Genomic DNA, 12,159 nt, shown 5'->3' with positions numbered 1-12,159 from the left:
GAGAGCGAGAGTCCTACAAAAAAAAAACAAAAAAAACATACCAGGCCACCCAGGCCAAACAACAGCACAGTCTCAATGAGATGTTTACATCTTCGTGCCAGGGGAAAGACAATGCTACTAAAAGAAACTGTAAAAAAAAAAAACAATTAGGAAAAGATTTTCTTAAAAAATAATGTTTAAAATAAACATTAAGCATTACAATTGTGCAGTGAAATGGAAAAAAAATATTATTATCATTGTTGTAATCAATAACAATGATAATTAGGCAAAATTACTTTTTTTTTTTTTTTAAACCAAACAATAAATATCTATGACAATAAAACAACAAAACTGTTTAAAACTGCATAACATTTTCTGATTAAAAAAAAAAAAAAATCAGGAATACTTTACTAAAAATATACAAAAATAAACAATAAAAAAGATACAGAAAAAATAAAAAAATATATTAAAATATATTTTAGTTAATGAAAGCATGATACATTGACAAATGTGAAATTAAAATATTTTCATTTTACAAAAAAAAAGTGAAAAATCTTGTCAAAGACAAAAAATACAAATCTATAACAAATCATTTATCTTTAAGGCAGAATTTGGAGAGGAAGCATTGCTGTTTGCTTTTAAGAGGAGGCCATTCATAAAATTCAGGACAAATTACAGAGTAACTCCTGCCCTTTTGCTGGATTAGATTCATATCAAGACAAAACGTAGTGGCATGATTCAGGCCTAAGTATTTTTCCTCTCTGCCAATGGAGTGAAATAAGGTCCTTCATTTGAAACTGGCCTGTTAACAAAAAGCTGAGAGCACAGCACCACAGAGAGGCCTGCACTGGTACTGCACCCAGCAATAGGACAAGACTTTGTAACCAGAGTAATAAATCTTTAGGATAGAGAGACTAAATGAGACTGTACATGATGTAGAGTTGTGGTATGTTAAAACAAGAGCGGCGCTTTGATGCCTAGGCTGATTGCATGACTGTTGTTTTGTGCGCGGAGGAGCTGAGCTTTATCTTTAAGAGTCAGAGAGCCACAGTGAAGCTGTGATGGAATTTAAGAGTTTGTGTGTGTGTGTGTGTGTGTGTGTGTGTGTGTGTGTGTGTGTGTGTGTGTGTGTGTGTGTGTGTGTGTGTGTGTGTGTGTGTGTGTGTGTCACAAACAAGGGAGGCGGCAGTTTGTGATTACAGAGAGTGTTTGCTGGCCCTGCCCGTACAGATCGGATCAGTTCATCTGGCTGCATGTCTGTCCGACACACACACACACACACACACACACACACACACACACACACACACACACACACACACACACACACACACACACACACACACACACACACATATATACACACACATATATACACACACATATATACACACACATATATATACACACACACACATATCCACACACATACACACACACACACATACTCAGAGAGAGAAAAAGAGAGAGTAAGAGAGAGAATAAACAGTAGAGATCTGATGATTGTAAATGATTCAGCACAGGACTGAGTGAGTGTGACGCACGGTTTACCGACACGAAACAAGACTTCTACTCGGGTCTATAGGCACTACGACCCTAACAACAAACATTAAATAGAAGATGAAAGACTGTTTAGTGCCATATTTGGTTTAGATATTATACACATGTATACTCTGGGCTCTGAGACCAACAAAAGAAAACTATATTATTTCACTACAAATTATATTATAATTATAACATTTCAGAGAAAATTTTAATAATTTAATACATATTATTAACTACAAAATACACTACTGCTCAGGTTAAAAATACAGTAATATTGTGAAATAGTATTACGATTTAAAATAAATGTTTTCTATTTTAATATATTTTATTTTTAATATATATTGCTTAATATTTTTGTGGAAACAGTGACTTTATGATTCTTAATGTTTGAATGTAACAATTAAATGTCTTTACTGTCACTTTTGATCAATTTAAAGCATCCTTGTTGAGTAAAAGTATTAATTTCTTAAAAAAAAAAAAATCTTGCTGACCCCATACTTTGGAACGGTAGTGTATATATTATAAAACACGAGTGAAAAGTAAAATTAACATAAATTTAACTGAATTTCATGCAGATTTGATCTGTCAACTGTACAACCAGTGTCTCTTTTTAAAACATTTTGCTCTAAACAACACTGTGTCATCAGTTTGGCAAAAGCATCCATGTCTGCCTGTTTTTGCTATAAGAAGAGGATTGGTGTAAGCAGGCGTAGTTACTGATAAAACAAGCCTGAATAAACAAGACTTTAAATGGCTCAAAGGAAGTATCCCGTTATCCCCAACTCAATAGCAGTGAATTAACAGCTTCCTGTTGCACCTTGTTTTTCCTTTCAAAATAGTCAATGAACATAGGCAAAGAAGGAGATCACCAAGTTTTGTAAAACTGACACTAAAATTCCTTTAAATCAGCTAATGGTGAGCCCAGTCCAGACAGCTCTTTCAATCGCACTCCTTACAACCTTGTGCATGGCCGGCACAGAGCTTAACTGCTGCAAAGCATGGCTGTCAAAGCCTCGTGTGATTGTGTCCTAAACACTCCAACAAGCGTTATGTTTTAAAAAGCATTTTCATTTGCCATTTGTTAATTTATAGGTAGTTTATAGACAGACGGACAAAACAACTTAGCAGAAAGCACCACCTAAACAAATGAATTAACTCTCTGTTAGCACTAAACAAAGAAGGACTTGTTGAATTATCTGACAATGCCATGAACCTAAGGCGAGGGGGATGCGGCTCCTAAAATAGACTGAAAAAACTCCACAATTAAACTGGAAGAGAAGAAAGCCCGATTGTGGTTTCTATTTTTACAGAGTGCCAGCTCTGAAGGATGTGTACTTCTCTAGTTCCTTCCCTAAATCAATGAGTTGTCACAGGAGACAATTGCAAGTCTACTGTTGTGGCTACCGTGTCTCAGCTTTTCTTATCAATCATTTATTTCTGCTGCCTCCGTTCACGCTCATGGACCCCAAACCGAACAAAACCTACGGAAAAGCAAACAGAAAGTGACGCTGATAGCCTTTTCTCTTTTTGTGTCTGATAACTAATCATAGCGGAAAAGGATTTAAAAGTGCGACAAGCACAAAAACAATTTCGGTGATTTTCCGATGACGGAAAATGCAGTTTCCTAAAGAGAGAGAGAAAAAAAAAATCTTTTATATGTTGAAATCCTGTTGTCATTGTACTTTTTAGCAAATGAACAAGTGCACTAACATTCAAATGCTTGGGGCCGGTAAAATTTTTTAATAAAAATTAAAACTTTTATTCAGCAAAGAAACATTAAATTGATCAAAAGTTACAGCAAAGACTTTCACATTGTTACAAAAAAAAATATATATTTCAAATAAATGCTTTTGAACTTTCTATTCATCAAAAAATTCTGCAAAATTTGTATCACAGATATAAGATGTATATATATATATATATATATGATTGATTCAGTTTAAACAAAAAGTGTCATTAGCATGACAAAAGTTTTATTCTCACAGGCTAGGAAAATTCCCAGTTTAACTTAAAGTCTGAATAAGTGAACGTTGAAAGTGTGAAGGGCATGTGTAATTTGTAAAACATTGAAATGCTTAAAACTAGTAAAGAATGAGAAAAAGAAATATTGAATGACTGGTTTGAAAATGAAGCAAACAATTCTGGCAGGATATGTGAGCGGCTCAAGCATTCCAGCTCTGAGTATGAGCCCATAGGAGAGGCCCTCAGGGACCACGGAAAAGTGCAGACCACTTTGTCTCCCTCTCTCCCCCACACCGTTTCATCTTAATTCAAAAGCCACATCCTGCTATCCTCCCATCTTTTGGCTTAAGGAATTATGGAATGATCCTTGAGGTTATAAAATCCGGACAGTCCAAGGTTGCCTCTAAGGCATACAAACTGCCTCAGACTTCTGTTTCTTAGATTCCCCCATCCTGTTCCCAGTACAAAAAATGTCACCTCAGAACCCTGTTGTCAAAGTGGCTCATCGGGCTGAAGCTGATAGGACTAATTGTTGACAGGTGCTTCTAATGCCCAGCTTTGAAAAGTGAGTCTGATTTACGACAGGGCTTCTGAGGCCCACTTTCACGGCTGCTGGTAACCATCCCTACACGAGACGCCAAGCATTCCGGCCCTGTGATGTCACAGCCTTGCTCAACTCAAAGTGAAAACAGACTAAAAGTTAATAAATATTTTCTTGGAGACAGTCGAAAGAAAAGATGAGTCACTCAAATTAATTATATGGATTTTAGTTTAAAAAACTTTAAGATGTGGCGCTCATGGTTTCATGATGTTCTCATTAATTACATGACTACTTAAGAATAAGAATATATACAAATTATTACAAATTTTTCTTGGGTGTGAGCCGCTAAAAATCAGCAAGACGCAATGCAGCAGCCAAATAAGATTGTTAAAGCTTATTTTTTGCTTTAGATAAAAGTGTCTTTTGCATTTTAAACATAAATAAATACATAAAATAAACATATACATATATTAATTCATAAAGCTTACATTTATTGATTTACACTAATTTAGCAGACATTTTTAATCAAACTGACGAATTTTGCCACTGCATAGCATCTTTGTGATTTTCAGCATCTTGCATCTTGCATCTTTACCAGCACATTTAAAAGTTGTTTGTGAACTACTTTTTGAGGTGAAGTGGTTCAGTATGATATTATTTGCTATATGACTGGCTACATACACACTGCAGGAAAATTCGGTTGTCAATTCAACTTTTAGTGCCTAATCCTGGTCTGTATATACACAGTTCAGTAATTTTACGGGAGTGACAACCGCATTCTACAACCGAATTAACTCCTGAAAAAAGCAGGCAGTGACAAACGCATTTACAAAAATTACTACTACGCAGTCTGTATGTAACTGAACTGTACATCTAGTTGTTAATGACATATTTTAAAGTGCATCAGAGATTTTTCTCTTTTGTATGTGTGCGGTGCAAGAAAATCACATGGGGAAGACTCATTTGTGTTGCCAGATCTTGCTAGAAAAACAGTGAACAAGACCAAGCCCACAATAAACCGAAATAAATCCAAATGCTAAAAAAAATTTAAACCAAAATATCGCAACCCACTCCTGCTCACTTTAATAGCTCCGTAAACTTGATCACTTTATAAGCCAAGCTTAAATAACAAGCCCAAAAAAGCTTATAACAAGTAGACATGGAAACACTGCAAAAGCGCATTCTGTGAAGCAGCATTTCCAATCATAAGCAAAACATGACACCTCCGTCGACTGTGCTTTAGTTAAAATTGCTGAACTTATCTAGTCTTTTGTTGCTGTAATATTTCTTTGGTCAAAATAGCAGAGACCAGTTTCGGGAGTGAAATGCATTTGTTACTCCTAAAACTTTCTAGTGTGTTCGCGGCCAGAGTAAGCGAGGCTCCCTTGAACCCTTTGGAAAGCTCTGCAAATACCCTGCAACTGTCTCCTGTGTCCGTATCAGCAGGGTGCCTTCGGCGAGTACGGGGGTATTGATTAATCAGAATCTGCTTTGTGGAGTGCTGATGGGCAAACAACACTGACAGACGTGCCAGCTCCTGTAGCAATCAGCACAGACATGAGAAGTGTGTGTGTGTGTGTGTGTGGGTCAGTGGGTGTGTATGTACGTAACAGTCAGACGTGGTCAGTGTGAGTGTGTTTGCAGCCAGGGACAGTGTTTGACAAACATCACAGTGTTGTGACAGAGGTCAACAGGCTCGATCATAGGGTCTGCTGGGGTGACTCGATTAACTCCTAAATGGCCAGGATATACTTACTTTGTTTCAAATTCTAGTGAGGCGCCAAAAATAAGGGCTATTATCATTAACTAAATCTATTTAAAATATTTTTGTTAATTAAAAAACTATTTGAAACATTTTTGTTAATTAAAATAAAGCTGAAATAAAATAAAATATAAATATTAGATGAAAACGAAAATTAGAAATGTTAACTAACTGAATCACTAAAATTACTAAGTGGAAATAAATAACTAAAAGAGAAATAAAAATAAAAATAAATTAAACCTAAATTGTATTTGTAAAAAAAAAAAAAAAAAAAAAGCACTTAACAATAAAAAGCACTTAAAAAAGAACTTAAAAATTAAAATAAAAATAAAATAATAAAATAAAAAATAAAAATGTGAAAAAAATAAACTGAAATGTAAAAATAAAAGCTAATTCAAAATATTAATAAAAACTATGAAAGTATATAAATAATACTAGTGTAAATAAATTATAACACTGTTGAAAATAAATTCAAGATGGTGGAAAAGGCATGGGAAATGGCAATTATGAATGTTAGAAAAAAAATACACAAAATACAAAAAATTTATAAATAGTTCAGAGTAATTAAAAATGTATTATTTTACCCAATTTATGTGTGTCCTTAATATTTTTATGCTTATTAGCCAATTATGCAGAGTTAGCTTAGCAATCTGCTAACACACAAACTATCAAATTTGGGTTGAGTTGAGTTTCCATGACTGAACAGAACAACCAAGTATAACTACTGTTACTAGCTAATGAAGCACTGCAACCGTGCAGTCACAGAAAGGCCCGACATAATCTTAAAAAAAGAGAGAAAGAGAGAGAGAGTGTTTGCTAACCATGTAGTGGTGATCCGGATGGGCTACTGGAAAGGCCAGGAATGGGGCTACATCGGCCACCCTGTTTGCTACTCAGCTCTTGCTCAATCTCCTCCAGTCCGGCACTCTTCTGGAAACGGCTCATACGATTGACCACACGGGGAGACATGTGTGTGCGTGCGCATGGAGCTCCACCATATGGGTTGATGGGAAAGACATGCGAGGTGCCACGAAGAGTACTGATCACCACCCAGCGGCAGTCATGGCTGAAGCAGATGTCCTGCACCTAAGAAAAGAGATAGTAAATAGTGAATTGGTTAGGAATAAAAAAAATATAAAATCTATTGAAATCTATAAAATTGTCATTACATAAAGTTGTTTGACTTGTGTCTTGGGTGAACAGTATGAACATTACAGCAATGCCTTTCCTTCAAAATTTCAAAGACAGATGTTTTCTTCAGTATTGAGATACATTCAAGTGAAACGAATATTTGATAAATAAAAAATAAAAAATTGGGCGGGGACTTCTATTCATCGTTTAATGATTAGATGAAGGCAGATCTGAATGTAAGCTGAATGCAAGACTGTAAGAAAAGGCCAAGGTTTAAGATAACTAAATGGTTGCAGAAGTCCAGCAGACATCACCAGTTAAGAGTTATGAGAAAAACTACTTGCTCAAAAAATATGAATTCACAATAAGTTCAATAACATTTTTTTTTTCATGATAACTTTAAGGAATGCAACCTGACTTCTATAGGAATTTTCTCTGGTGTTGCAAGTCGTGACAATATGTTTTCATAAAGAGCTTCTGGTAAAGACGAACAGATGTAATCTTTAAAAATAAAAATCTGCTCTGGAATGGTTGAAAGGAATGAAAGAGAGGTGTTGGTAATCACGGAAATGTGCTGGGGTGGAGATGTTTCAGAACTGATCACCAGATCTTGGTTACTGGCACGAAAAACCTGAATTTCTAACCTGGCTTTTGTATGTAAACATCTCACCCCAGACAAACCATGAAACTGCAAAAAAAGTGCTTCCTGTGTGTTTTATAAACACAAGAACAGATCCTGTGTTACGACTCCTATGTTCAGTCTATGCTATTTTTAAAATGTTGGTCTATGTAGATAACCAAACCCTGTTTTTCAGCATCTTGCGCCATGAGCATTGTTTTATAACAGAGCATCTGGAAATCCTGTTCTAGCTGATTTTGAACACAAGAACACGTCCTGTGTAAAATAAAGTAGCTCTATGAATTGATGGTGGACCTTCCCCAAGACATGGTCCAGAAATCTTACACTTGACTTTACCATACAGCACTCAGATTCAGATTCAAGATTCAGCTAATGGCTTTTTTACGGCACTTTTTATGGATAGCCATCAGCTACTGGAATGCAGCTGTCTGGAGATCTGTCTGATTCTAGGTCATTCTGCTCTATCTGTCTCAGATCAGTCTCAAGCTGAATACGCCAACCCAGAGATGAGCAAACAAGTCAAGATCAGTGACCACTTCCTGTTCAGGGACAATGCCAATTTTCCCTAGAGGTGTAAAAATAACACTTCGGTGACCAAAGAAAAGGACTGAGATCTTTAAATTGGTTAATAAGACATAAATCAAATGAGCTGTTTGGTCAGTCATGTGCTACTCAGAACAGCTAAAATGGTGTATGGCTTCAGGCAATGCGGGCTGGTGGGTTATTTACCTTCACGCACACAAAAGGTCAGTCCAGAGCAGGTTGGGAGTCAGTACAAGCACAGTTAGCCAGCCAGATAAGGCCGGGTGCCTGTGTCCGCCCACGAGGCATTATCATTCCTTTTATTTGTTCTGCTCAAGATAATGCGTCTTGGAGGGTGCTTGCTTTCTGCAGTTTGCGCTGTTTACAATGCCAGATCAAAGCCAACGCGTGGCCAGGCAGCAAACCTGGCATGAGCCGGTGACAGATTAACCACCTTTCTCATCTCAGCAGAGCTGTGGGCCACCATGGCCCTGTGCTCACATAGGAGGGAAAATGAGAATGTTTTACACACTCAGTTCCAGCTCTCTGCCGTGCCTGGAGGTGCTGGGTAAGGTAATCACACCTTCAATATGAGAAGCAGGAACGAGAGGAACTTAAACTTCACCCACGGGCCAGTACCCAGTTTGCAATTCTGCATTTTTGACCGGCTCAGAGTGCACTTGAAGGGTAAAGGGACAAAGCGATTTCAAAAAAAAAAATTACTCTAAAAATGTACATATTATATATATATATATATATATATATATATATATATATATATATATATATATATATATATATATATATATATATATATATATATATATATATATATATATATATTATATATATAATATGTACATTTTTAGAGTAATTTTTTTTATATATATATATTTTTTTTTACATATATATAAAGGCAATATGAGTTAAAAACTACAAGTCTTTCTATAGACATAACACTTAATTGTACTGCAGTTATATTGCACTCATAGAAGAATAACATATGGTGAAACAGTTTTTATTCCTCTGCAGTGTTAATATTTGTCATGTAAAGAAGGATTTAAATTGGGGAAATATGTCTGGCATGCTTTTAGACATTGAACGTGAGAGTGTGAGTCTATGAACTAGAGCAGAGATCAGGTTTGTGTGCATATCCAAACATGACACTAGCTGAGTAAGTAAGGGTCTAGGTCCTTTCGGAATAAATATTAGTTCTACTTAAGCAAATAAAACCTTACAATTTGCCAACTGAAGGAGATATTGTGGTGGAACAGCTGCAAGGCTGAATGGATGAAACAGCATTTAGGAGAAAGGAAAACTAAATCACTGCAGTTATTTCCCAAACTGATTTGTGCAATAACCCAATAGATCACAAAAGTAAATTAAACTTTAAAGCACCCAGATAGATTACCAAGGCTTGGCAGATGCTAATGATCAGATCATGTCCTTAGATGTCCGCTTAAACTATTCAACCTGAGTAACGTTACACAAAATACAAAAAAGGCATGTAGATTTGACCATTATCTTGATTGAGACCACTATACATTGCCTTAATTTGACTAATAAAATAAAATAAAATAATAATAATAATAAATAAAATAAAATAAAAATTGCGGCATAACTTTAAATTGTATGACTTGAGGAGAGATGTGCTGTCACTAAGCGTTAAAAAAAAACAACGGTTCTAGTTTTCACAGCAGATGGACAAAATCCAAATGGGCTGAAATGGGAAAATCTAAGGAGGCTATATTCAGCACTGCCAACAGTCTATTTCCAGGGATTTAAAAAAGAGTGGTGTAAAGTCGCAAGCGTGACCATGTTGTCCCAGTGGGAATGTCCTCTCATCTGTGACCTTATAGCCTAAGATATCATAGGTGTTACAAGCCCCAAGCTTGACCCCAAGGTGCAAGAGTAAAAGCTCGGTCAGGAGCACAATCTAAGCTCTCACCAGCCGTCTGAGGTATTTTTAGCAACTTTTCTCTTTTTTTTCAGCCATGGTGATTGAAAACACATTGACAACACTAATAGTTTCAGGTCTTCAGATTCCAGAGTGTTGAAAACTGAACATGGGAGCCACAGGGGAGGAAGTTTTAGAATAAGCAAAGACTAACTGCTGAGAGCACAAATATTTCATGTGGATCTTTGTAATTTTGCTTTGTACTGGGGGCAAATGTTCTCCAGGTACAAAAAAAAAAAAAAAAAAAAATCATATGCTGCGACTATGGAAAAGCCTTAACCTTTAGTTGGTAGACAGTTGAACAGTAACTAGGTCTTTAGATTGCTACAAAAAAGTCAAGAAAGTCAAGAACTGACTAAACTTAAAAAAATATTCATTTTGAAGAGAAACAATTTTAGAATACAGTCATGCTCATATTTTGCATATATAACACAGTAGCAAGAGGTCATGTATCTCATATTCATGTTTAAGATCAATCAGATGGGTCATATGCGCACACATTTTGTCTAACACACACTGCCCTACACACTACAAAAGAGCCTGAGACAGCAGTGCTGGAGCTCAGTGGTACCAAGCCTTATGTCTCTTGACAGTATTTAGATAACACGCAGGGATTCACCGACGATGAAAAGCATGTTCAAATTGCACATTTCCAGAACCATACAAGCACAGGCAACCGTAAACAGTTGTGGGTGGCCCACAAAGACTTTAAATGATTATGCTAATGATTAAAAGAGTCCGGAAAGGCAATATTTCATCTCAATAACTCCCCCGAAAATAGCGTGCAGTGAGCGTACATAGGCATGTGTGTGAAAGCAAGGGATGGGATGGGGAGCTTTGAAGTTTGACTTAATATCCCACACTGTCCATGTTTTACTTGAACCGCTTCTTTTTGTTGTTGTTGATACATCTTCCATTTGGAGTATACAAGTTTATGTATTTGTACCATATGTATGTACTAAAGGACAGTGCTGAAAGTAAGGAAATGCTTTTATGCAAATGGCGACATTGACAGGTATTCTTACCTTAGCCTCAGTCTCTCCTCTGTGAAGAGTGTATAGATGATGAACTGCACTCTGGGAAGATGCCCATGGGTGAGTCACGATTTGGAAAACGTGGAAGTCATGGCCAAGGGTGTCTGTGGTCACCAGTAACATACCTGAGAATCAAAGAAGAGCCATTTATTTTACTATAGCATACCTTCTTAGCACTATCAATCAAACACTACTTTTGCATTCATTTCTGTGATTAATATGGACCACTCAATGCAAGTAACGCAGCATTTTTGTCCACTTCCTGACACTACGCAAATGTTTTACTTCCTGTAGCTAGTGTTATACGTTCATGCTAATTATGCACCCTAATTATGAAGTCAATTTTTTCAGAACTAGTTAAATTTTCTTTGGTTTACCATTTGGATTTTGGGCCAGTAATGTGACTAAAATCAATTCAATCTTTCTGAACTATGGTCTAGCGATTAGTCCATGTGCTCCAACAAACTATCAAATGAAAGTGTCAGGAAGGGCCAAAAATGTTCATTCATTTTGTGGTCTACTCTAAACATATATACAGAATCATTTCAACACTTTACTTGCTTCAATGCAACAGGCTTAAACCAAGAAAAACACAATGCAAAACAATGGCCTCCAGACTGCTTTCAAGTACTAAGCATTTCATGAGACACGTTTACATGGTTGTAAAGGGCAGTCGTGTTCCACTGCAACTTGTGTTCTAGAATTAACTGCATGCCATGATCTTCCCTCAGCTTCAGGGCCAGAGTATGTGGGTCTGTTTTAAACACAACCGCAGGAGAACCCAAGTGGAACCTCTGATGACAGGGCCTCTCATTTTCCCACTTTTATTTGAAGTTAGTGAAACTACAGAAAGTATAAGCTCTTACTGTAAACAACACACTTACTAAACCACAGCACAAGAAAAAAAAAACAAGCGACCCTTCATGGCAACGTAACCCCGCATACAACTTATTCCTAAAAACAGTGTGACAGCTCTACAGGCTATTTTCCACACACATGAAAGTCTGGTCACTACCGCTTTGGAAAGTTTCTCCAACACTACGATTAAGATGGATTTAGCCACTGGCACTCGATCTCACTGCTGTA

At 36.5% G+C, this 12,159-nt stretch overlaps 1 protein-coding gene across 9 annotated transcripts in view; it reads right to left on the bottom strand.

The window, feature by feature from the left end:
• Positions 1–12,159, bottom strand: part of bcas3 (BCAS3 microtubule associated cell migration factor) — a 256,386-nt gene that overhangs the window by 189,408 nt on the left and 54,819 nt on the right. For all 9 annotated transcript variants that reach the window (XR_010892170.1, XM_067365260.1, XM_067365262.1 and 6 more), the window contains exons 14-15: positions 11,065–11,198; positions 6,611–6,875 (exon numbers count right to left, since the gene is read on the bottom strand). Coding sequence is in view for 8 of the 9 variants with exons in the window: in XM_067365260.1 (XP_067221361.1) it covers positions 6,611–6,875; positions 11,065–11,198 (399 nt within the window). In the remaining variant the exon portion in view is untranslated. The remainder of the gene's footprint in view (positions 1–6,610; positions 6,876–11,064; positions 11,199–12,159) is intronic.

The sequence above is a fragment of the Chanodichthys erythropterus genome, chromosome 17 (genome assembly GCF_024489055.1).
Source record: "Chanodichthys erythropterus isolate Z2021 chromosome 17, ASM2448905v1, whole genome shotgun sequence".
Lineage (NCBI taxonomy): Eukaryota > Metazoa > Chordata > Actinopteri > Cypriniformes > Xenocyprididae > Chanodichthys > Chanodichthys erythropterus.
Note: the sequence above shows the minus strand (reverse complement) of the source record. Positions and strands in the feature narration are given on the sequence as shown.